The sequence below is a fragment of the Ictalurus furcatus genome, chromosome 7 (genome assembly GCF_023375685.1).
Source record: "Ictalurus furcatus strain D&B chromosome 7, Billie_1.0, whole genome shotgun sequence".
NCBI lineage: Eukaryota > Metazoa > Chordata > Actinopteri > Siluriformes > Ictaluridae > Ictalurus > Ictalurus furcatus.
In genome coordinates, this window is record NC_071261.1 from 7,736,272 (window position 1) to 7,763,929 (window position 27,658).

The 27,658-nt window shown below is 39.0% G+C and overlaps 1 protein-coding gene across 1 annotated transcript; it reads left to right on the forward strand.

Moving 5' to 3' along the window:
- Positions 1 to 2,302: 2,302 nt before the first annotated feature.
- Positions 2,303 to 27,636, forward strand: myripa (myosin VIIA and Rab interacting protein a). The gene is made up of 16 exons (XM_053628144.1): positions 2,303 to 2,506; positions 5,208 to 5,342; positions 16,006 to 16,227; positions 17,792 to 17,928; positions 20,827 to 20,901; positions 21,031 to 21,128; positions 21,672 to 21,752; positions 21,934 to 22,011; positions 22,188 to 22,344; positions 22,575 to 23,137; positions 23,680 to 25,143; positions 25,570 to 25,755; positions 25,894 to 26,055; positions 26,632 to 26,709; positions 26,834 to 26,894; positions 27,089 to 27,636. The coding sequence occupies exons 2-16, from the start codon at positions 5,233 to 5,235 to the stop codon at positions 27,100 to 27,102; spliced, it is 3,486 nt and encodes a 1,161-aa protein (XP_053484119.1). The 5' UTR covers positions 2,303 to 2,506; positions 5,208 to 5,232; the 3' UTR covers positions 27,103 to 27,636.
- The last annotated feature ends 22 nt before the right edge of the window (positions 27,637 to 27,658 follow it).

The window sequence follows — 27,658 nt, forward strand, 5'->3', positions numbered from 1 at the left end:
TATTTTTGGGCAGTTTCTCCCATTCTTCTTTGCAGGATCTCTCAAGCTCCATCAGGTTGGATGGGGAGCGTCGGTGCACAGCCATTTTCAGATCTCTCCAGAGATATTCAATCGGGTTCAAGTCTGGGCTCTGGCTGGGCCACTCAAGGACATTCACAGAGTTGTCCTGTAGCCACTCCTTTGTTATCTTGGCTGTGTGCTTAGGGTCGTTGTTCTGTTGGAAGATGAACCTTCGCTCCAGTCTGAGGTCCAGAGCACTCTGGAGCAGGTTTTCATCAAGGATGTCTCTGTACATTGCTGCATTCATCTTTCCCTCGATCCTGACTAGTCTTCCAGTTCCTGCCACTGAAAAACATCCCCACAGCATGATTCTGCCACCACCATGCTTTACTGTAGGGATGGTATTGGCCAGGTGATGAGTGGTGCCTGGTTTCCTCCAGACATGACGCTTGCCATTCAGGCCAAAGAGTTCAATCTTTGTTCAATCTTGGTCTGAGAGTCCTTCAGGTGCCTTTTGGCAAACTCCAGGCGGGCTGTCATGTGCCTTTTACTGAGGAGTGGCTTCCATCTGGCCACTCTACCATTCAGGCCTGATTGGTGGAGTGCTGCAGAGATGGTTGTTCTTCTGGAAGGTTCTCCTCTCTCCACAGAGACACGCTGGAGCTCTGTCAGAGTGACCATCGGGTTTTTGGTCACCTCCCCGACTAAGGCCCTTCTCCCCGATCGCTCAGTTTGGCCAGGCGGCCAGCTCTAGGAAGAGTCCTGCTGGTTCCAGACTTCTTCCATTTACAGATGATGGAGGCCACTGTGGTCATTGGGACCTTCAATGCTGCAGAAATGTTTCTGTACCCTTCCCCAGATCTGTGCCTCGATACAATCCTGTCTCGGAGGTCTCCAGACAATTCCTTGGACTTCATGGCTTGGCTTGTGCTCTGACATACATTGTTAACTGTGGGACCTTATATAGACAGGTGTGTGCCTTTCCAAATCATGTCCAGTCAACTGAATTTACCACAGGTGGACTCCAATCAAGTTGTAGAAACATCAAACAAAGGATGGTCAGTGGAAACAGGATGCACCTGAGCTCAATTTTGAGTGTCATGGCAAAGGCTGTGAATACTTATGTAAATGTGCTTTATTTGTTTTTTATTTTTAATAAATTTGTAAAGATTTCAAACAAACTTCTTTTAAGTTGTCATTATGGGGTATTGTTGAAAATAATTAATTTAATCCATTTTGGAATAAGGCTATAACATAACAAAATGTGGGAAAAGTGAAGCGCTGTGAATACTTTCCGGATGCACTGTGTGTGTGTGTGTGTGTGTGTGTGTGTGTGTGTATATATATATATATATATATATATATATATATATATATATATATATATATATAGAGAGAGAGAGAGAGAGAGAGAGAGAGAGAGAGAGAGAGAGATAGTGATTTTTTTTTTAGTGACAAATATCAGTTATTTAAACATGCAACTAACCATTTCTTTAAAATAAACACTTTTGTGAGAGGAAAACAAAGTAATTAATCGACATTGCTTTTAAACATGCTTTTTAAAAGACGTGATTTTTGGTGTTCGATTCAGTGTTGAAAAAAAGATTTTTAAAAAATTAAGTTTATCTTCACCTCGAAATGTGAAGGATCTGGAGAGATTCTGTATGGTGTAATGATCTCAGATCTCTCACCATGTATTCTCCAACCTCACCAGGCATTATAGGAGAAGACTCAGAGCTGTTATCTTGGCAAAGGGAGCTAGCACAAAGTACTGACAAAGGGTGCCAATAATTGTTGCACACCTATATGAACAATTTTTTTTCTTCTGATAAACCTGTGTTTTATTTGAATTTTTTTGATATCCATGAGATATCCACATTGGTCTATAGTTGGACAATGTACAGGGGTCGAAGTCAGGTTTTTAAATCAGGTTTAAGTTTGATAACTGCTAGTTTAAATGATTCAGGTCCATTAGCCAGTGCTAAGGGAAGAACTGATTAGTTTTAGAAGGGGTGTGATTACTTCTGGAACAATCTGTTCGAAGAAACATGTCGGTAAAGGATCTAGTAAACAAGCTGATGATGATTTTGGTAAAGAAATGATACGTGCTAAACACTACAGGTGTACAAGTAGTCGGTTAGTGTATATCAGTTGGCTTTTTTAATTGGCTAATTCACCTGAAGACTAAAAACAAGCCGTGAAAAAAAAAAAACTACAGTAAATCCGTTACTGATTTGTGCGCGTGGCAAATGTAGAGCCACGTGATTGGCTGGCGCGCGGCTCTCGCGCTCAGGTGCACCAGTCTCGCGCCGGCTTTTTACACACTACGTGAAGTACGCTGCACTCCGCTGCAGTCATCCGGCAAAAACAAACGGTTTCCGTGTTATTTTTTAAATTCTCAACATAAAGCGGCTATTTATAACAGGCGTCTAAAGCGGTCGTAAATTCTCTCCTTATATATTTCCAGTTCTGACATCTTGGCGCAAGGACGCGGCGAGAGAACCCGGTAAGTAGCCCACTCTCCTCGGTCTGAACTCTTGTTTCACTCGTGTTTTCCTCCGACTCGCTTTACAAACCTCTGCTAGTTTGGTTATGATGCTGAGGGTTGTTGAGTCTGTCGTTTCTTCCAGAAGGAATGCTGTAAAGAGTCACCAGATTCAGTTTATCTTACTCACGTCCTACTAGCACCGAGGACCATTTACAGTCCCAGTGTAGTTCCACTGTAACATAGAAAAGACAACTAGGTAACACGAGCTGTGTTTTTCCTTTTTCATTATTTTCTGTAGTCATACACAATGCATATAAATACCTTCATATATAAGAAATCATGTGGTTTCTGATAAATACTTTAAATCTATAATCTGTAAATCATCAGGAGATTCAAAGTTGAGTTGTGTAAAGATATGAATGAGTTATAAAGATTTTGTTGTTGATGATGATAATGATATTATATACAGACTGCATGTATTGACATACTGTGTATATATGTGTGTGTGTGTGTATATATATATATATATATATATATATATATATATATATATATATATATATATATATAATCAAAACAATAATATATTAACATAACGTATATAATGAGATGCATAATAATATTAACTAGACCGGTCAATTTCCTAAAGAAAATGTGAGTGGTGCTTGCTGTGTCAAAATTCGGATCAGGTGCCAATACTTTCGAGAGCCAGACAGGTAGGGCGCCAGTACTGTTACAGCCGGCCATGTAGTGCAGCAATAAATTTTTTATTTTTATTTTTTTATTTTTATAAAAGAGCTGGCCGTATAGGGCGGCAATACTATCGAGAGCTGGACAGATAGGGCGCCAGTACTGTCAGAGCTGGACAGATAGGGCGCCAGTACTGTCAGAGCTGGCCGTGTAGTGCAGCAATACTTTTAATAACTATAAATAATCCTAATGTTGTTGTTGTTATTATAATTATTATATTGTATTATAATTATTATACACACGGTCTGCGTACTATTTCAGCATGTTTGAGTAACAAGTCAACAAATCAAATACACCAATACACACAATACGGTAACACGCTACTGCACACCATCCTACAAAATAATACTTGAACTCATATGACTTGCAAAGTGTCCTACAATCTCACCGTTAATAAGACAGTTTGCATGACTTGCCATGTGACCTGTGAAGGAAAACACATACCAGTATGAAAAAGTAAGACATTTGTGTAAAATACTGCAGGTACGGATGGGCCACAAATTAAAGGGAAACAAAAAAAAAACAAAAAAAAATAAAACTGTGTCTTTGTTATGTTGTGGAAGGCATTTTGCTGGTGTGGTTTTGGTCCACTTGTTTGCTTAGAGGGAACAGTCATGGCGAATGAATGCATAGTCACTCTGAAACAGCGTTATATCATGATGAATATTTCTATAATGGTCTGAATACTTTATTTCAGCGTTTTTGGTCAGCGTTTCCAGGAATTGCTGAGTAAAAAAAACGACATAAATCAAGAGAGCGAAGTATTCGACAGCTCTCTCGACAACCGTTACACCTTCTAGTACCTTCCAGACTTATAGAATCTGCGCCTGCTGTGCTGTTGGCTTATGGTGACCCAATGTTTTACTGATACATAAATGTTGTTTTTTTCCTTTACTTCATCAACCTTCTGAAAACTCACTCACTAAGCACTTTATTAGGAACACTGTACTAGTACTGGCTTGAGGGCCTCACTTTGCTGTCAAAACAGCCTCAATTATTCACGGCATGGATTCCACAAGATCTCAAAGGAACATTCCTTTCAGATGCTCGTCCACGTTGACATGATTTCATCACGCAATTCCTGCAGGTTTTTCAGGTGCGCTTTCATTCTGCGAATCTCCCGTACCATCACATCCCAAAGGTGTTCTATTGGATTCAGATCCGCTGATTTTGAAGGTCACTGAAGAACACTGGACTCGTCATGTTCATGAAACCAGTTCGAGACGACTTTTGCTTTGTGACATGGTGCGTTATCATACAGGGAGTAGCCATTAGAAGATGGGTAAATTGTGGCCTTGAAGGGATGCACATGGGCAGCAACAATACAAATCAAATAGACTGTGGCATTCAAGCAATGACTGATTGCCCAAAGTACGAAGAAAGCCATGATTAAAATGTCTAAGATGTCATTTATTCCCTGTTCTGATGGTTGATGTGAACATCACCTGAAGCTGTGGGCCCATAACTGTGTGGTTTTTATACGTTGCACTGCTGCCATATGATTGGCTGATTAGATAATTAATTCAATGAGTAGGTGTACAGGTGTTCCTAATAAATTGCTCAGTGAGTGTATATAGCAGTTTATCAGTATTCTGTGCAAAATGGCTATAAATAATACTAAACAGTATTATGTAAATTGTTATTATTTTGTATTCTGGGAGACATGTAAATACCTTATTTAGCTTCTGAAGGGCAGTACTAAATGAAAAAAAAATAAGATACAAAATAAAAAAAAAACCCAAAATAATAAGAATTTACACCGATCATCCTGTTCAAAAGTTTACATCCCCCTGGCTCTTCATGTATCGTGTTGCCTTCTTGAGCATCAGTGAACATTTGCACCTTATGTAATAGCTGTGAAGTTATTTTGTAAATGCAAAATGCCTACTTGGATTAAGGCTCCTAAATGGATATGAAGTGATAGTAAGTAATTGTGTGTATGTGCATTTTTTTTAAATTTTTTATCCAGTCATCACAAAGACAAAAGTCGAACAATGGGCCGCAAGCTGGACATGTCAAATCTGACAGAGGAGGAGGCGGAGCATGTGCTACAGGTGGTGCAGAGAGACATGCAGCTACGTAAGAAAGAAGAGGAGCGTCTTAGGTGAGCTCGCTGTTCATCCTTATCAGTCCTGTTGGTACAGCGGATATAAAAAATCTACACACCCCGGTTAAAACGGCAGGTTTTTTGCGAAGCCGAGATTAATCATGTAGGAAATTTTGTTTTTGAGAAATTTTGAGTAAAAAACAATCCGAAACTTAAAAAAAACTTAGGTCAATGTGCACACCCCTAAACTAATACTTTGTTGAAGAACCTTTTTATTTTATTACACCACTAAGAGTCTATCAGCATGGCACATCTTGAATGCGCAATATTTTTTCACTCTTTCTTGTAAAAACATTATAGATCCGTCAAATTGTAAGAGCATTTCCTGTGCACAGCTCACTTCAGGACAACCCACAGATTTCTAGTTGGATTCAGACCTGGGCTCTGATTAGGCCATTCAAAAAATATCCATCATCTTTTGGTTAAGCCATTCCTTTGTTGATTTGGATGTATGCTTTGAGTCAGTGTTTTGCTGAAAGGTGAAATTCCTTTTCATCTTCATCTTACTAGCAGACACCTGAAGGTTTTGCACTAAACTCAACTGGTATTTTTAGCTGTTCATGATTCCCCCACCTTGATAAAAAGCCCCAGTTCTGCCACCACCATGCTTCAACGTGAGTATGGTGTTCTTTTGGTGTTGTGCTTTTTTTTGTTGTTGTTGCACCAAACAAACCTTTTGTAATTATGGAATTATTATACCTTTTGGGATTGGTCTTATCAGACCATAATACATTTTGTCCACATGGTTTGAGATGATTTAGTTGAGCTTGGATGTTTTTTGGATGTGAGAAAGTGCTTCTGTCTAGCCACCCTACCCCATAACCCAGACATGTGAGGAATACGAGAGATTGTTGTCACATGCAGAGAGTAATCAGTACTTGTCAGATATTCCTGCAGCCCATTTAATGTTACCGTAAGTCTCTTGGCAGCCTCCCCAGTAAGATTTTGTCTTGTCCTTTTACAGATTTTTGAGGGACATCCTGTCCCTCTCATGATCAGTATTTTTTGACAGGTGAGATACCATACATGCTTCGTAAGCTCTTGGTACATGCCTTCAACAGTCAGATGAAACCGAGAAGATGTGATGAAAATCCTACAGAAACAGCAGATCTTTATTTGGGGTTAAGCAGAAAAATTTCATTGACAACTGTATATTTACTTTTGAACATGAGACTGAATGTGTACACACGTATCAGTCCGTACAGAATTTTACTAAGCTTTGTTTTGATTGTTGCAGCCAAAAATGCTCGATTCTGATGCGGCTTTTAAAACATATTTGCGACGAAAACTACTCGAATCAGCGAAATCGCAATTGCACTGAATTGTTTTGCACAATGTTTCGCAGTGATGTTAGTTGGTAGATGAGACTTTTAGCTGTACTCCTGTTCGATGCACGTGAATCAAAGAACGCACATTCGAACGACATCACATGACATGTCTTAGCCCACATCATTTTGAAAAATTGCAAGCTCCTCTGAATATCACAGAGTTTGCATGATTATATGTTAATTCCTGCGATCACAAAATCATGAAATTCTGGAGGGACTTACTTATGCAGCCAGGATATTGTACCTTATTATCTATAATTTATTAACCTTTCTCTTTAAAATATAGTACAGTATGTCCAAAAAGTATTTGTTTGTGTTTCTCTGTGTACGCATTTTGCTGTAACACTGTTTTAATACTCTGTCTGGAGTGGCATGAATTGTTTTATAGGCTCTTTTGTTAATCCATGCATAGCTAGATTGCATTAGAGATTACTCATTCCTTTTGAACAAATCACAGAATGCAGGAAGGTCCCTCCCTTCCTTGTCTTGCAGTAGCTTACTTCCTGAGAAAGGATATGGTCTCAGCTTTGTGGGCAGCTATTTTGGATCCCGCTCAACTGCCCTTGTTGTCAAATCCTGATTTCCTGAAATAATAACATTATGATGAGTACACTATTATAATACAATATTGTGAACTCTTTATGCTTTAGTTCTTCGTTGTTACATAAAGAGCGTATTCACAACGCGACGTACCATCCTACCTAGCACCTTACTTTTAAGTTCAAGTTGACTTGTGCTTCATTTTGTGCAGAAGCAAGCTGTAATATTAGCTTTATGTTGTGTATATGTCTGATTAAACTCATATGTATACAGGATATGTTTGGGTTAGTTAAGTAAACTGATTGTAATGCGCTTCAGTTTACATCCGTTCATTCACTGTTCAGCTTCAGCAGCTCAAAATGTCACTGCCATGTATGTCAGTGTGATTGCTCTGACAAATGCTGACTACCCAAATAATACCTGTTCACTGGTGGGCTCATTTTGTTCCCTTTAAATTAACGGACAGCTTATGGGTTACAATTGGTAGTCACCAATGTGGCCAATGGCCAATTAGTGCAGTTACAGGTTAGGGGTACAGAATACATTGGACACTGTGCGTGTATAAACAAAAGCTTAAACGGAACCTATTAAACCACTGAATGCAATAGTTTACTTCCAGAAACTAGTACCTTACTGTATGGGATTAGGGCCTGAGTTTGTGCCAGGGTCAGGAGACGGAGCTCAGGGTGCTACAGGATAAAGAACATAGGCTGAGACATGAGCGGGTTTGAGATTGAGCCTGGAAGGGATCAGCAGCGGAGACTGAGACCAGATCAGTGGCGTAGACTGACACAGTGAAAGGATCACTGATGAAGATCGACACCGGACAGGGCGATTCTTCATCTGAGACTGGACGACTAACATGAAGGGATAAATTGGTGGGCCAGTCAACTAACCATCTATAGACTGTCAAGAACCTGTCAGGAACTGTCAAAAATGACATGAACTATCAACAAATTATTGTCAAAAGTTTATGGTTGTTCATGTTTAGTAGGTAATCTGTAGAACCTCCTCTTTTTATTACTTCATTTGATGGTTTATGGCTGTTGATGTGTAGCAGATGTAGCAGCTTTAGACCATGAACTTGTTCCTAGTCCTATCAGAATTTCAGTTAATATGGACTTCAGTGATACAACTTCTGAAATGTTATTAAGAATCTGTTCATAGTCTATAGATGGTTTCTAGACTGTCTAAAGCAGACTATCGAAATAAAGTGTTAGCAGATTTTCTTGTTCTGGCTGTTGCATTTCGGGCTACGCTGAACTTGTTGATGGATGTGACAGGATATAAATGCAGCATTGTGGTTGCATAATGAATAAACAGCTAAACTATAAGCAACTGTTCCCTCACCAGCCTCTATTCGTCTTCTTATTTTTTTCTTTATATCACAACGAGATAACGAGTAAAGGTCGACTGATAATTTTGTTTTCCCGGTTGCGTCCCTTGCGGGAACGGCTGAGAAGGGTCCGCTGTCTTTATACACTACGAGAGCAGAACCTAGACAAATTTTGTTGGGTTAATTTTTTTTTTATTCATATCGGATGTTTCTATTTTTGTTATTTGGAATGTAACTTTTTGGTTCAGTTAGGATGTATATCTTTAATTTACTCTCATATTTAATAATCGTTAATATATATTTATTTATTTTTAAAACGTACAGTACATTTTCATGGTGCAGTCAGTACTGTGTATTTTTGTAATAAGGTTCAGCAATATTTTACTTTGAGTGTTTATGTTTTCATTCACTATCAATTTTAAAAACTATTGGTTGATTAATCAGTTATCAGCAATTATCGGTCGACCTCTAATAATGAGAGACAAATTGAAATACGTGTACATACAATTTTCCATCTCTTTTTTCCTTTTCCGTTTCTCTGAAATGATTGAAGTTTAACTGACTGTAGCTCTGTGAAACATCAGTGCTTTCGTCTACAAGAAGAGATTGAGAGTATGGCCTGCTACCTACATATCTGAAAAGATATTCATGCACTACAGGCCTTATCACTGAATTGATCAGCACTGTACAATTTGTTCTGTGTACTCTATTACCTTTCTATAAAATGTCTTTTTTTTTTCTATTAGAATACCCAAATGACCAGCCTGTTGCAACCCTGCCTCTTTCACTGGAACACAGTCTAGGAAATTAACTACCTGTGTCAAGTAATGACACAAGAGGTCACTGTGGTGAGCTCTTATTGCAAAATGCTTTCCCCTCATCCTTCGGGACATTGTTTATCCATTCCATCCGCCCCTTTTCTCATGCCCAAACTAACAGACTAACTCTGTTTGGCAGGAAAATTGTATACCTGGCAAGTGGCTATATTTTCTAAGCCTGTTTTCTTTGCTAATGCCAGGTTAGACTAACAATGATTTTAGTAGCTAAAATAATTGGCTAGGCAGCAAGTCAAATTTTACGTAATGGTAAATTAATGGTTATTTACGGGATATTTTACTTCTTATTAATTCATTAGTACACTACTGTATGTCATGCATATGACCAGCAAATGTACAGAGATTGAATTGTGTTTTCAGGCAAAACGGTGTAATTGCTTATATCGTTTTAGATAAGTGATAAAAGTTAGTTTTCACATGAAAACATGACATTTCTTAACAAAACATTTAACTTTAAAAAAAAAAAAAAAAAAAAAAAAAAAAGAAAAAAAAAGATGTTTGTCTACGTACTTAAATTCATCAATTAAACATTTACTTTTTACTATGTTATATGTGAGGTCATTTAAAAGTGGCAATGTTTAAATGGTGGCACGGTGGGTTCCTTTCTGTTTTTATAGTGTATATTCACTTTTAATTGTGTAAGATTTAGACTTTCACTATAAATTTCACTTAAGTAACATTTTCAGTACTTTTTCAACTCTGACATTATTACTATATATTAATATTGCTATACTCAGATTAAAATGTTAAAATTAACTCCCTTTTACTTTTATGAGTCAAGTATTTTTTGGTCTAACTTAAAAAATTTTTTTGTTTGTTTATTAGCAGTCCATATATAGCGAACATTCTGAAGCATAAAACATGCCACAAATCAGCTTTTTACCCCATCTGATTAATGGAATTCCCCCACTGTGATTAGTGAGTCTGGCACCAATGTTTTATTTCGCACGATAATCAGACGTCTTGTCAACACTAATCTGTTTTTGTTCCCAGGATAAGATTAGTTCACCAAGTATTTAGTTAAAACAAACAGTTCTCTTTCACAATGTCAGTGTTTCTGTAAACTTTTAGTTGATGTACGGTTAATGAGGCTGACATGATTTATAAACCTATTGGACCGGTTAGTACGTTCGCCTAATATCTTCAGGGTTGGGGGTTCGATTCCTGCTCCTGCCTGCGCGTGTGGAGTTTGCATGTTCTTCCCGTGCTGCAGGAGTTCCTCCGGGTACTCCAGTTTCCCAGTCCAAAGACATGCATGGTAGGCTGATTGGCATGTCTAAAGTGTCCATAGTGTATGAATGGGTGTGTGAATGTGATTGTACCCCGCTTTGTGCTCGATGCTCCCTGGGTTAGGCTCCAGGTTCCCTGTAACCCAGTAGGATAAGCAGTATAGCAAATAGATGGACGGACGGATGGATGAATGGAGTGGCTACATAGTAATTTAAAATGGAAGTCTGTATTGATTTCTCTCAGTGAAGGATGTAGAAGGCCACATTTTAATCACAGTCGAGCAGGGCCACTTGAAAATGTTTTGATTAATGTATTCCACTGGGAACTGTTGATGTATACATTTATTCATGATCTGACTGGCTTCCTAATGAGGCCGGTATTGATTGATTAATTGTTTGTTGCTTCCTTAGTAATAGACGTCGAAGCAGACTGCTGCAGTACATCATGCCCACAATAGCTTGGAATTTCTGTAAACTGCTTTTAATAATTTCAGAGTAATCATTTTCCAAAACACCTTAGCAGTGCTCCTTTATATACGTTTGCTCATTTATATACACATTGTGTAGGGGTTTGCTGACTTTTGAGCTGTTAAATCACTGTAGAAATTCTGCGTTCTTCCTGTTGTGATTGTAAATTAGGGCCCAGCCCTTTGTTTGGCAACTTGTGACACAATCATTATTTCTCTGGAAGATGAGTGTTTTTCAACGCTTGACCTATTAACTTACTAATTGCCAAATATTAGTCATCTTTGTACATAATCACTTTACATAAAAACTTTGTGCTTTCAGTGAGCGATGGACCATGGTGTAACCGGTCAGTTATAATTATTTAACAACAAAAATGGAAAAAAAAAATATATAAAAATACCCTCAATATTTACCCTCTCTATTATTCTATAATAATAAAGGCATGTAGAGGCCACTTCTAATTTTATTGTTTAATTTCATGCTTTCATTTTTTTTTTTTTCAAGCTCTTCTCTGTTGTGTGGCATGACAGAATTACTGAGGTGAGTGCGATGCAAGGTGTAATAGAAGATTATGAGTAGCCAGTCTGACAATACAAGACTAAATGAAGGTGAATTTTCTGGTGAAATATTGTCTGTCCCAAGTAGGTAGGAAATATCAATCAAGAGTCTGGTAATGCTGTTATGGTTTAGAAACCTTATTTTCATATATTTGTACAAGAAAATGTTGTCCTGTGTTTGTTTACTCTTTGGCTTGTGTGTGCGTGTGTGTGTGTGTCTTGTTCTGCTGCACAGATGGAGAAGCTTGGTGCATCAGGCATGCTTCCAGTAGTCTATTATGCATGCTTTTCAAAACTACAGCCTAATTTCATGTCTGACACTGAAACTGTAACATATGTTGAAAATCTAAAACCAAGACGTAAACCAGCCTTAGCGGTTCTACAAAGCGCTTTACACCGTGTCGCATTCACCCATTCTCACACACACGCACATACACCAATGGTAGCAGAGCAAGGCAAGGCGCCAACTTGCCATCGGGAGCAACTTGGGGTTCAGTGTCTTGCCCAAGGACACTTTGGTATGTGGAGTCATGTGGGCCGGGAATCCAACCGCCGACCCTACGATTAGTGGACAACCCGGACTACCACCTGAACCACAGCCGCCCAAAATAATAAAACATTTAAAAAGAAAGATAAGACAGAACAAGAACCCAGTCATGTAAATAGTATATGGTAATGTAAATTAGAAGAGAGTACTTAATAGACTTTGGGCTTTAACTGAGAAATTGTGTTACAGAATCCCAAATTGTATAATTTTGGAAATGTGACCTGTAAACTCACCATTTTCCTGCCTTTAGCACCTCATCTCCAGTTGTTTTGCACGACCTTATTAATTTAAGCAACGTTACAGAGATAGTGGAAAGCATTACAACCTACTGTAACCCCATCCTCTCTTTTTTGTCACGTTAACCTTGTGAAGAACTTTTGACCTCGAAATTACTTAGATAGTTAAGTTCCGTTATCCACCAACTGTCTGCACCTGTTAACCAGCATTAACATTCACCGAATATATGAAGAAACACAGCTATAACCCAACCTCCTAATGCTAATTACTACAGCTTGCCTTGTCCAAAACACTTGCTAAATGTAGTTGACGTTAACTCACTCAGTAATTTATTTTACTGAGTAATAAATTAGTACTCAGTAATAAATTAATTCAGTAATTTATTTACATTAACACACCCACGCACTATTTTGGGACAATGAACAGTTTTGCCTACTCTATACAGTAAAATGAGAAATTCAAAGTGTCTGACTGTCTCGACGTGTCGATTGCGCTCAGGCTCTTTTGAACGCCGAATAAACCGGTAAATGATCTATCACGAAATGACGCCGATTGACAGAACAAGGCCCAGTTTATTTTTAGAATACATTACATATCACTCCAAAAGTGATGATGACAATTCACATTCTTTGTGTGCCTGTTTAGCCTTTCACTCAGCAGCCCCCGAAGGATGTGTTCGTTTCTGCGCCATCGTAAGTCACTGACTAAAAGTCAGTCAGCTGTAGAAAAGTTGTATTTTGATATTTAAACCATGTGGTTTCTTAGGTTCCTTGTGAAGTCTTGCCTTATAGCGCTGTGTTCCATAGTTTTGTGTGTAGATCTTTGTGTAGTGATTATTGGATACTTTGCATGGCTCTGTTTGGAATTTAAACTTCTACCTATGCCATGCACCTACAAGGCATGTCCTCTGCCATTTAGGAGATTTCCCAAGATTTCTGTGGCTCCAACCCTCAGCTTAATCCCACACCTAATGTCATGTGCCATTACTTACCTCACACCAGTTGCCGAGAGCAGAAAACTGCTTGAAAGCTACTTATAGTTTGGGTTCTCCAAACTGAGAAGAGAAGAAGCCTTTATTTATCACATAAACATTACAGCACAGTGAAATTCTCTCTTTTTTTTTTTTTTTTTTTTTTTTTTTTTTTTTGCTTGTTAGGAAGGTGACACACTTTACTAGTGCCTGAAACACTGTGGCCCCAAACTATCATTTGTAGTGGAGGAAAATGCCTCTGAGAGGAGTGTCTAGCCCTTTTCGACTGACTTGACCCCGTTCCAGTGCATTTTGTGTTTTCAGACCCCACTCTTCCCTTAATCAGGAGAGTCATCTGAATTGTCTGTGATGGATATGTTGTGGTGGCTGTAGTGTTCTAAAAATCAATTACAGCAAGTGTCTAGTGTGTCTTGTTTGAATATCCAGTATCTTTAGATTTTGTTGGTGTTGATTTTGTTCTGTAGTTGTTATGGAATTTCTGTAGCCATTTTATGTTGCTTCTTTATTTGTCATGCACATTTAGGAAGATTATATTATTCTTGTAAACTGTCTGGATGCTCATGGTAATATAAGCTTTAGTGATCTTTCATTTCACCTCACCTGGGGTGCGTTCTTTGGCAAGAGTCTGTGAGCAGGGTTTCCCGTGGCCCTGCACCTGCTGGTACAGGGCACATTTTCTTGTGTCTGCCAACCACACAGTGCATAAATAACACGTGGAGTGTGAAATTAGAAGATAAATTAGTATACTAACAGCATTACTGTTCTGTTTGCTAGATGACTGGCTACACTAATGCTGTTTATATATATATATATATATATATATATATATATATATATATATATATATATATATATATAATGTGTGTGTGTGTGTATGTGTGTATACACACACATATACAGTACCCTCCAGGCACCCTTGGTGAATATGAGCAATGAAGGTTGTGAAAAATTGTCTTTATTGTTTAAGCTTTTGATATTTTGTTCAAACAATTCACAAAAACACTCTGCTCTCATAGATATCAAACAATTGCAAACTAAAGACAGGTTTATCAAAAAAAATCTTTGTTAAATATATTTGTACAACAGTTATGGCACTCCTATGAATTCATATGAGAAAAATATATTTGAAGTATATTCCCATTGATATTTAAAAAATTTTAGTACACCTGGGTGACTAGGAACAGGAAATTGTTCAACCATGACTTCCTGTTTCACAGGGGTATAAATATGAGGTAACACATAGGCAAATTCCCTTAGTCATTCATCACAATGAGTAAGACCAAGGAATATAGCTGTGAAGTGCAGCAAAAGGTTGTTGAGCTTCACAAAATGGGAAGTGGATATAAGAAAATAGTACAAGCATTGAAAATGCGCATTTCCACCATCAGTGGAATAATTAAGAAGTTCCAGTCAACTGGAAATGTTATGAATCAACCTGAAAGAGGATGTGTATTTGTATTGTCTCAACACCCTGTGAAGAGGACGGTTCGAGTGGCCAAAAAATCTCCAAGGATCACAGCTGGAGAACTGCAGAAGTTAGTTGCGTCTTGGGGTCAGAAAATCTCCAGAACTACTTGGAAGAGTTTCAAGAAAAAAACCTCTACTCTCATCCAAAAAAAAACTCAAGCGTGTTCAGTTTGCCAGACACTACTGGAACTTCAAATGGGATCGGGTTCTATGGTCAGATGAAACCAAAATAGAGCTTTTTGGTAATAAACACCAGAGGTGGTTTTGGTGCACACAGAGAGGTAGCCATATGGAAAAGTACCTCATGCCCACGGTTAAATATGGTGGTGGATCTTTAATGTTTTGTGGCTGTTTTTCTGCCAGAGGACCTGGACATTTTGTTAGGATACATGGCATCATGGACTCCATCAAATATCAACAGATATTAAATGAAAACCTGACTGTCTCTGCCAGAAAGCTTACAATGGGCCGTGGTTGGATCTTCCAGCAGGACAATGATCCAAAACATACATCAAAATCAACACAAAAATGGTTTACTGACCACAAAATCAAGGTCCTGCCATGGCCATCCCAGTCCCCTGACCTGAACCCCATAGAAAACCTGTGGGGTGAACTGAAGAGGAGAGTCCACCAGCATGGACCTCGAAATGTGAAGGATCTGGAGAGATTCTGTATGGAGGAATGATCTCAGATCCCTCGCCATGTATTCTCCAACCTCATCAGGCATTATAGGAGAAGACTCAGAGCTGTTATCTTGGCAAAGGAATGTAGCACAAAGTATTGACTAAAAGGGTGCCAATAATTGTTGCACACCTATATTAAACAAATATTTTTTTGGATAAACCTGTATTTTGTTTGCAATTGTTTGATTTCCAAGAAAGCAGAGTATTTTTGTGAATTATTTTAACAAAGGATCACAGCCTTCTTTGCTCATATTTACCAAGGGTGCCAATATTAGTGGAGGGCGCTGTCTATCTTTCTGTGCCACACTGTATTTATTATCTCTCTCTCTCTCTCTCTTACCCACCCACCCACCCACCCACACACACACACACACACACACACACACACACACACACACACACACACACACACGTATGCTCTTCCGCCTTTCTCCCTTACAGTGAGTTGAAACAGGCGCTGGATCAGGAGGAGAGTCGCTGTGTTCTGCTATCACGTCAGCGCGGCTTTAATGAGCGATGCTGCATCCGTTGTTGCTCATCCTTCACCTACTTTCTGAAGCCACGCCGCCGCTGCTCGGACTGTCACTACAACGTCTGCAAGCGCTGCTGCTCATATTCTGAAACTGACAAAAGCTGGCTGTGCTCCGCCTGTGAGAAGAGCAGGTAAGTGCTTTTACTGCACTTACCGACTGATCAAGGGCTCAAGAGTGCTACTGATGCTTGATCCATGACTGAGGACTCCTCAAGCCAAAAGATATTGCTCTTGGTAGAGGTTCTGTGATTCTGTTCCATAGACTTGTACGAATGTTTTAAAATGTGCAGTGAATCGAATGCATATTTTTGCTTGTCCTCTCTGTAGAAGCATTCTTCCTCTATCCATTTTGCTGTTAGAGTTCATTAGATGACACTTTCCCTCTAACATTAACACAAATGCACTGCATGGCTCTGTAGAATGGTTCGTACCATTCGATACCCTGACTGAATACATTTTTTTTATTACTTTTCAACTTTTACATAGACATATTACAGCAGAACTCAAGCCATATACATTAATATAAATGAATACACATTAGATTAATATTTTTGTCATAGAGAATGGTGTTCTGTGCCAGTTATAGTGGCACCTTGTCATATTGTCACACTGCAGCTTCCAGGACATGTTAGCAAGCAAAATTCAGATTCAGCTCATACAAATATTTGGAACACATGTCCTGCAAAAAAAAAAATTGGTGCAAATTTTAACAGACTTTTTATATTTTCTTAAATTATGGATTCATGGTTGTTTGTTTTCTAAGTGACTGAAATTCGTCACTGAGAAATGTAACGGGGGTTGGAAGCTTCTTGTATCTATACATAAATAAAAATAACAGTGCTTACTTAATAACAGAATTACCATAATTTTCTTATGGTAAACATTAGCAATGTGGGATTAGTACTTAATCTTTTTCCAGGACCATAAAATAAGATCATGCTTTTTAGTATTTTATTATCGCTTTTAATTGTATAGTTTAATTCCTGGAAAAGAAACTTGTTAGCAGATACCACGATCTCCAGAAAACTGTATTCTTGGGTTGTACTTTTAGCACGCTAGTCACCTTTCACGTCTCGATTCTCCTCAAATAAATGTGTTCATGAGGCAATTTAATCGCTCCCCATTTTCTTAACACTACAATCAGGGTCCGAAACAGCCCTGTCTATATTAAAACAATAATGTCTTGGCTATATGTTAATGGTTAATGTATGCTCATGGGTGGTTTTTAAAATGATTATTTTTTAAAATATTTCCTGGCATGAAATATAACACATGAGGCAATGAAATACAGAGCTGTAGCTGTGGAATATGTTTACTGTATTGTTGGCACTGAATGGAAAAACCCAACAGAATACTGTTACTCTTTTTTGATATAACTGGCATAACAGACCTCTGTGTATCCTGTTGACCCATAGAAACATAGATTTGAACAACTTCACCTCATTGAATTTGTTTGTGTACAGTAGTGTTTGCAGAAATATGTGTGTGCTGTGTGATTACATGAATATAAATGTCTGTTGGAGATAATGGCACCTACTGGTTCAAGCAGTCACATAAAATTTGCATAATATTAATCACAGATGGTCTCTATCACACAGATATCAACAAAAAAGCATTATACATCGCGTCCTACAGTTAAGTAATTTGACATCGTGTTCCTTTGAATCATGTCTGCTGATGTGTGTGTATTTGCAGACTGCTGCAGACACAATCTCTAGAGTGGTTCTACAGTAATGTGAGAAGACGGTTTAAGAGATTCGGCAGTGCCAAAGTGCTGAAGATGCTCTACAGGAGGCACGTTGGAGACCAGGGGAGTCAGGTTGAATTTACAGGTGTTGAACTTTAGTTATTTACTGCTTATGCTCTTCTTTATATTGTATATTGAGGTCTTGTCTCTGTTATTTATCTATTTATTTATTTATTTATTATAGAAAAGACAGATATCCGTATAATCCATTTCACAATTATTTAGATGTATTATTAATATTCCACTGAATTTGGTTGGGTACATTTTGCTGCAGCTTTTTTTTCTTCTTCAAAATTTACAGTGCACTTTATAATGCTGAGTGTTTTGTCCTTTTTTTGGGAAGAAAACTACTTGAATTGGCGAGATTGCATGAAATAGTCTTGCACAGTCTTTCGCAGTGATGTTTGTTGGTAAATGAGACCTTTTAGCGGTACTCATGTTCGACAGACGTGAATCCAAGAAAGCTTAGGCTGAATTCACCTTTTGGTGACGTCACATGATGCGTCTTGGCCCAAATCTATGGAAAATCTGCTGTGATTTTGAAAAATCTCAAGCTCCTCAGAATATCGCGTAGTTTGCGAAATTTTGCGTTCATTTCCGCAATCGCAAATTCGTGAAATCCTGGAGAGACTGACTATACAAGTTAGGGATTTGTTTGAATTGCTAGATATCAGTGCTATTAGGAGAACATAGAGCTGGGAAAGTGTATAAAACCATTTCTAAAGCTTTGAATGTTCCCAGGAGCACAGTGAAATATAAGAAGGGAAGACGCTCCCTTCCTAGATTTTTGATTTCCATGACCTGTAAGCCATAATCATCAAGATTCAATTTTTTTTTACTTTTCCATGATATTAACATTTTTTGAGATGCACTTGTATATCTGCATGATTTTTTTGCATTGTGCTGCTGCCACATGCACCGATTGCGCTGATCAGAGCATTGCCATAAATGTGCAGGTCTGCCGGTGTTCTTAGTAAAGTGGACAGTGAGTAATTATTCTACAATTAGGATAATTAATTATCCTAAAGATGCCCATTTCAGTTCCTGGTTATAACGCTGCAAAATGTGGGGTGAATACTGATGCAAGGCACTGTATACAATGTGTGCGCTTTCATCTGTGTGTTTGTGTACACCATCTTATCTGGATTTATTTTAAGACATTCCAGAGAATTACCCTTTTGGCTAGGGGAAAGGTCACGATGTAGTGTTTTCTGTAGGTTTGCCAGTCCTTTTCCTTGCTGGATCCACACTATAGAGCATTAGGCACAACCAAATACTCCATGACTATGAATATAATGGAATTACCAAGGTGAATTTATTCACATTTAAATTTTATTTAGAAATTGGACTTGAAATGATACCAAGTACACGTTGATACATTATTACTCGTTACACAACCTAATCTACTTATGGAAAACCAATACTGATTGTGTTTATTCTGTGTGATCGTAGCAGCCAGATAACAATGGCAGGTGTAGAATGTAGCTTAAATAAAAGCATTTCCATGTCCATGTTTGATTAAGTATATTTAAGTAGGGATGTTAAAGTATGTTATTGGCAGAAAAACTCAATTTTGGTCATGCATCTGCATTCAGCATCCAGTCAATGCACATCTGAGCGTCTTGAAACCCTCCTTTAAAGCGCTCTATATACTCCATGCTCGGTGGCATAGTGAATGCCGTTATGATTAACGCTGTGCAAAAATCTGGTAGCTGCAGCTTGCATGTCACTATGCAATCCCACCTTGAGGGCGACTGTCACAGCTAGATTACTGGAGCATGCAAATTGCAAATTGTTGGAAGCTCTCTCTCTATGCATGTGCACACACTCAAGAAGGTGATTCTCACTGCCCCTCACTGTTTTCTGTTGTTTGAGTATGTTCGTGTATTTCTATAGGAATATGTAGCCTTGAAATGGGTAAAGGAGCATTTGCAGAGACCGTAAATGTTTCTGTAGAAATGTACAGGTGTGGAAATATAAATTGATATGCTCCCCGAGTACAATAAAGGCAAGAAGTGTAGTTTCACAGAGAAGGTTTACTTTTGCATAATGCGTGTGTGGGCTTATTTCTGTAGGAATGTGTGGGATTGTAAAGGGCAGGCCTTTCAAATCAGTGGGTAGCAGCATTAGAAGCTGTTTGAACTCCAATAGCTTGGGGTGTAGCCATGTATGGTGCTGTCGATATCTGGTATCCATAAAAAATGAGAAAATACATTTTATTGGCCCAGTTAAATAAACATAGTGTGCTTATGACTGCAGTGGTGCTGCTGACCACTCACGGCTGGTATAAAGCTATCAAAATGACCAAAAGACAAATCTCTTTCTTCTTCCTCTAGAAGGCAGAGCATTTTTGTATGGTTGCCCTGCCTGTGGTCATCTAATATAAAATCCAGCTTGACAACTGGGATAATTGAAGATGCCATGGCGCCATTATCAGTGTGGTAGTAATGCTACTTCTTGGCTTATCTTTCCTCTGTAATATTATGCCTGCTTCATAGTAAAAAACAAAACAAAAACACACACACACACAAAAACACACAAGGACAAAACAGATACAGGGATATTGCAGATTTTAGACTAGACTTGTTTGTTCATTCTGAATATCTTTCAGATACATCCTCCAGATGCATTCTTTTATGTGCGTTGTTTCTTCTCTTCTGAATTTATTATGTTTATCTTGAATGTAAAATGCTGTTTTAGGACTGCAAGCTTTATAGTTTTGCATTGTTTGCTATTGATAAGAAAGCAATACCTGGAAAAATGACAAAAAAGACTTCATGAGGTTGTGAAACATTTAGTCAATCCGAGTAGCACTAATAAATTTGTTCATGTAAATCTTGTAACGATTGTATAGTATATCACAGTAAACGAATTGTATTGTATTGTATTGTATTGTAAATGAACTGTAAAACACCTCATAAAGATGTGTTGTGTTGTGATGTGCTGCATCACCCCAATAGTGTGATGGTTTTGTTTTTAACAGAAGGAAGTACATATGCTGAAAGCACTGATGACAGTGTTTATGAGAGTGACTCGACATTCTACAAGCATAGTGAAGGTAAGTGACTATATATATGTACATATATAATTTTAAAATAATTTTGCATACACATCAGCATGCAGTTTTGAGACTACAACATGATCTAGTTTACAAAATGTTATAGCACTGTGTACTCTTTCATTGCAGAGCAGAGCATGGCAGAGAGCATCAGCGTGGCACTCCGTGTGGCAAAAGAGGCCATAGATGAGGCTATTACCAAGGCCGAGAAGCAAACGGGCAATCAGGTACTTATTTGGTACCACTGATGCTGCATATACTGTAGACTGCAAATACATTAAGGTATTCTTATTCCTTTTAACGTTAAATCTAGGAAGTTATAATTTTTTCCTAGTGCATTTTTTGACATGCATACAGGCCAGAAAGCTTTTTAACCCACACGTTGTTTTTTTTGTTTTTTTTAAATCTTCTTTCATTTAAAGAGGACAAAAAGATTTTTTCTTACAAAGCTGGACCCAGTTTTTCAGAAGCATCATTGTGTAAGAACGTCTTGACTCTTTAGAGAGAAAGTTCAGTGATCCATGATTTATTGTCTTGTGATGTTCTTTCTGCTTTAGGCTCCTTAGTATTTTTAGTAGTGGTCTGGTAGTAGTGTAAAGGGACTACATTAATACACTTATTATACTTTCTGTCTTGAGAATGTATTGAGATTTGCCATAAATTTTGGATGTTCGGATTTGCAGCCAGAATAGAACGATGTTACAGTAAAATATTACATTAATAGAAAGTATGACAGTACTGAAGTTTATTGGGTTTTTTTTTTTCTGAAGGAGAAGCTGAAGGAGGCTTGTTACCTACGAGACAACAGAGGAGAGCTGATAGAAGAACTCACCACCATGATTGTGCAGACAGTGAGTAACAAGCATGAACAACTACAAGGAGAACTTTAGTTCTGTATCTACTGTCCAGCATTACCAGTATGTGTTATCCAAGACCTGTTCCATGCAGCTTAGCATGTTTTACATGTCTTTACCTATATTCTGACAAACCATTATTTGGAAGTAAAGCTGAAAACCTTGTCATTTACCTCAGATTATCTGCAGGAGGAGAGGTCTATCTGAGATGGATACAGAGTGTAATTTGGAGCCACCACCTGATCAGAACAGTAATGTGAGTTCTCCGGTTTTCTGTCACTGTTAGACACCAGGGTAGCCTGGTCTCCCAGGTCTGTGCTTTCACATGTACCGACAGAGCCAAATAAATTAATGAGGAGAGTAAAATGTCACTGTGACTTGCTGTTTTGCTTGCCTGTGTCCTTTTTCCTAAATGGCCTCCTTTCATCCCAGAAGTCCCAGTCAGCCTTCTCACTTCTCACCGATGAAATACTGGCCCAGCATGACAAAGCAGAGCAGAGCTCCATGCTCTGCACACAGGGGCTGAAGAAGGATGAGGTCCCTGCCATTGCTAGCTGGAATCAGAATACTGATTGGATGGACAACTCATGTAAGTTTTTCTGAAACTGAGGTGCGGATATCGGTAAATCTATAGTGCAAGTTTTTAAAAATGATTATTTATTTATTCTTCCTAAATGCCCTGTAATGTTTTTAAATAAAAATCAGATGATGTTTCTTGCCTATACCTAAAGGGCGGCTTTGTCTCTGTGTCAGTATGTTTTGCCAATATGTGAAATGTACATGCGTTTGTTTTTGTGTCTTTGTCCATGTGTGACAAAGGTGCATCCTCAGTGCTACAGAGTCCAGATGGGAACTGGTTTGCCCTGCAGAGTACCCAACAGTCTCGGCTGAGCTTGCCGACCAAGCGTGAGAACCTGATGTTCAGTGCGCTGGAAAAAGAATCCGGTGTGATCTCAGCCTATGACGGAATAGCCTCTGACACCGAGTCAGACTCTGATGGAGCCTGGGCTGCTGCCCGGGTGGAGAATCTGCCCTCCAGCAACCTGTTAAATGATCATGACACCAGCTCACAGCCAGCTATAAAATTACCAACTGACCAACCCCATAGTGACAGTGACCAGAACAACCCCATGCCCCAAATCCATAAACTATCACTTCCTCTCCTGAAGAGGAAGGTGTGTCTAGAGGACAGTCACCTGTCTTGCCAATGCCATAGTGCCATGGGTATTACTGCAAACCCTGATGGTGGAGACAGTAGTGAGGATGGCTTAGAGGACAACAGGGTCAAGAGGACACGACGGAGGAGAAGAAATAAGCGTGAGGCTACAGAGGGGAAAGGCTTGAGAGTGTGCAGTGGGGGAAGGCTATCTTTATCTGAACCTGTGAGGAAAACATTTGAGATATTTAGAGCTGGTCGTTAAATGAACGTATATAACCTGATCAGCCATAACATTAAAACCACCTGCTTAATATTGTGTAGGTCTCCCATTGTGCTCTTGTGCCAAAGGTGTGCTTTGGTATCTGGCACCAAGATGTTAGCAGCAGACATCAAAAGTGGTTAGTACCACTTTTGATTATGCTAACCACTCCACACCGGGGAAACCCCACAAGACCTGCTGTATTGGAGATGCTCTGACCTAGTCATGTAGCCATCACATGCTTGGTGCTTGTCAGAGTCACTCAGATCCTTACACTTGCCCATTTTTCCAGCTTCCAACACATCAACTTCAAGAACTGACTGTTCACTTGCTGCTTAATATGTCCCACCCATTGTCAGGTAACACTGTAATGAAATAACTTCATGAGATTGTAATGTCAGCGGTTTTAATGTTATGGCTGATTGATATACGCATAGAAAAATACACATATAATGCCTTATAATAAATTATAATAATTTAGAAGTAATATTTTGTACTTTCTGCAGCAGGACTATGGCAGGATGCTACTGAGTTATCTATTGAAATGCCAGACCAAGAGGCAAGAGAGTGTTTCAGAGTTGAGTGACGAGACTATAAATGCGAACACACCAGACTCTCTGACCCCAGACATTTTGCAATCAGGGGCCATGACTCCTAATGCTTTTACGCCTGATGCAGAAGACCCCAACACTGAGGATAATGTTCTGAGTGGTGCTTCAGATCAGCAGCTGACATCCAAAATGAGACAACTGTCCGATCAAGTCAATGGAACACAGCTCCCCTTAACCAGGAATGGGCTTGACGTGGTACAAGAACCCGTAGATGAGAGAAATGAAAAGCGAGAGAAAGGAAAGAATGATGAGAGGGACAAAGAGAGAAGAGAAGTCTTATGTGATATGGAGGTGGATGTAGACCAGGAAGACTCGGAGATGAACGAGGATAAATATCAAAAAGCAGGCAAAGAATTACCAGATGTAGAAGACAATGAGATAGAGAACATAAAATTGAGGAATTCAGAAACCCTGACCACAAATATGATTGATAAATTGCACAATGAAAGTGCCGTTGAAACACAGAGAATTGCCAGAATGCCACAGAAAGAGTGCTTTGATTGTAAGGTTCAGCTAATAAGAGAATTAAATAGCACTAATAACTTTGGCTCAGAGGGACAGATTAAAACGACTGAAGACAAAGCAAATTATATGAGTGAGGGAATGCATGTATATCAGAATGTTGAGCAGGGAAAGAAAGACAGATCAGATAGTAGAGGAGGAGAAGATCCTGAGCCTGAGCCTGTAAAAAATCAACACAGTGTAAATAATGAGGCACATATAGAACCAGAAGCCCAAGGTCTTTTGGAGATAGACAAACAAAGAGAGACACCTGTGGAGAGCTGGGAAAAAAGTGAAAAAGTTGAGACTCAAGAGTGCAGGAAGCCGAAAAAAGACCCTGAATATGCAGCTGAAAGTAAAAATGACAGTGTGGACAATACAGGAAGTGAAAAAAGAATGAACAAGGAGGAAGAGAGACTGACATACAGACGTCAGGATGATCTTGATTGTGGTGAGGAAGGGAACTCAGACTATACAAACATGATTGAGAATGTGGTTAAGGGTTTAAATATCCTGGAAGAAGAAACCGAGGCACATATCAGCAAGACAAGATACAGCATATCAGATTTCGCTGATGAATTGAGTAAGGGGAAGGAGGAAATAACGGGAAAACAAAAAGAACCAAACCAGACGACACAGGATAATGAAATCGGATTCCATAATGAGAGAATGAACAGGGATGAACAAACACAAGAGAGCGATATGGAAAATGAGAGCAGGGGTAACTTGGTTGACAAAACAGACGTGTGTAGTTGTGTAGCAGAAGCAGAGCAGTGTAATGACCACACACTCAAGGATGTTCTGGACTGCACTCCTCCTGGTCAGGAAGAGTTTCTCCCCCCAGAGGAAATCTACAAAGTAAGATTTGTGTTCGATTTGTGTTCGTTAGATGTTTTACTGTACTGTACTGTCGCTTCTCACTTTCCTTCTTTCCATGCTTCTGGCTGGAACTGTTAGGATGTGCACCTAGAAAAAGACCTGCAGTTTACCTTCACTCTGCTACAGCAGGTGATTCCTTCAAGTTGTAATGGAATGCATTTTATTACACATTTCCATTCAATGAAAACTGTTATATACATAATGATAGAAGCAGCAAATGGCTTCATCTGGATTGCAATCCTCCTATCTCAGCTTTTTTTTTTTTTTTTTTTTACTTTGTCTTCTTTCCTTTGTTTGCTTAATTATGCTAAATAAGCTTGCTGTCCCAGTTATTTATTTATTTATTTTAAACTTTCACTAGACAACTCTGAAAGTCCCATCAATATTGTGTGTGTGTGTGTGTAGAAGTATTCAGCTGCATCTCTGCGCAGCATCACCACTGAGGTCCTGAAGGTTCTCAATGCCACTGAAGATCTCATCCAGGGTGCCATGGGTCTCAGCCAGTCAGAGTCCTGGGATCGACCTGCCCCTACCCTTCCTCCTGCTCAGAGCAAGAGACTAGACGAGCAGCTCAGCAGACTAGAGGAAAACGTAGGAACCAAGCTGACATACTGTGACCTATCAGCCTCTAGCTAATGTGCAGAGTTTGTCTCCATAAGTGGTCTGCAATGTTCCATACATTATTACGTTATGCAGAGCATGCACAGAATATATATTTATGACTATCAGGTATACGTGGCTGCTAGTGCCGTATTTGGGCTGGAGGCTGAACTGGGAGATCTTGAGGAGTGTGCACGCAGCATCAGCGGAGAAACCAAAGAGGAAGAACTTTCTCACCTGGAGGAACAGGTGGCGTCAGCCGCCGCTCATGTACAGCAGTCCGAGCTCCAGGTACATTATTCCTCAGTACTGTACTCCTCCACACTGCTTCTGCTGGAACACTTAATGCGACTTGTAAATAGTTCTAGGGAATCTACAAGCTGTTCCTGTAATAGCATAGTTAGTGAAACAGTCAGCACTGACTACAATTATGACGATGATTATTATCATGTTGTTGCTGTTGTTATGACAACCCGTATTTCTGCCCTAATGAAAAGAAAATATTATCACACTCTTTTCTACTTGCATCAGGAGAAATAGGCAAATGCTTTACTATACATGTAGGACACTTGGTAGTAGATAAAACATGCTGGTAGGTGGTTTGACTATGCGAAATTGCCCCGGTGTATGCGAATGCGAATGTGTGTGCATGTTGCCCTGTGGTGGACCACCGTCCCATCCAGGATGTGTTCCTGCCTTGCGCCCAGTCCCGGGTTTTGGCACCAGTGTCACAATTTCAACAGTATGTCTCTTTGAGGCCACTACATGCACGTGTAAATCTTTTTGTTTGGGCTTGTGTCCTGGTTAGGGTAGATTTGCAGTATTAACATGACGCTATAATAAGTGGACTTTTTTTTTTTCCTTCAGGTGTCAGACATTGCAGCAAGAATTGCAGCTCTGAAAAATGCCGGCCTTAATGTAGCACCGCAGACACGTTTTGCCAAGGTCAGGACAAAACAAAGTACCATGTCAGCGTCTCAGACATTTGACACATTTGTGCAGCAGAACACTGCTCATGTTCACACACCCACACACATACCCAGTGAAATATATATCACTTTTATTGCAGCCACAAACCATAGATTCATCTCGCCAGCACCGTCGCCGCCTGCCAGCACCTCCAATGCAAGGTAATAGCCAAAGGATCAAACTGTCTCAGGAGCACTACATCATGTCTGATTACTTTCAGAATACTTTTTATTGCACACTATGCAGAAACTAACCAGCAACAAGTAATACCCCCATAAGGAACGTATAGCATATATCAGTGACTGTTCTAGATTGTCTTTTTAATAATTGTTTTTTTTCATCTGTCTATTTTTAGGTAAAAAGACGTAGTGAGAGCCAGAGCTCAGAAAACATCAATTTACAGCCAAACAAGCAGAACCTCTGTGCCTTTAATTAGCAGACTACAGCCCCAAACAGCCTTTTCTGTTCAGAACTGATTCTGATCACTAGGCACTGGAAGACAGTATTATGGTGGGCCACCTTACTGATGAATGGCCAAAGATGGTCAAAAAAACAAAATAAAAAAGGAGAGGACAAAAATTATTATTATGTGTAGAATTCCATATATTACAATGGGTTATTTATGAACTATGCACATACGTAAGAGAATATTTTGTTGATCCTGTGTCATATACATTTGGAAGATTATAAACTGAAGTTATGGATCAGTTTGCTTTCAAATTGACATCAGAATTTATTACCTTTGTTGCGAACATCTAAATTTTAAAGTCTATTCCGTTTATTTAAACTCGTTCTACGAGAAACATGAAGCCAGTCTAACTATTATTTTTTTCATATCAGAATTTCTCGGAACATTGTTAACAAATCATGGCCATTTCTGTCCCCTTTGCTCTTGTTTATTACTTATTATTAAGTAGAGATTTAT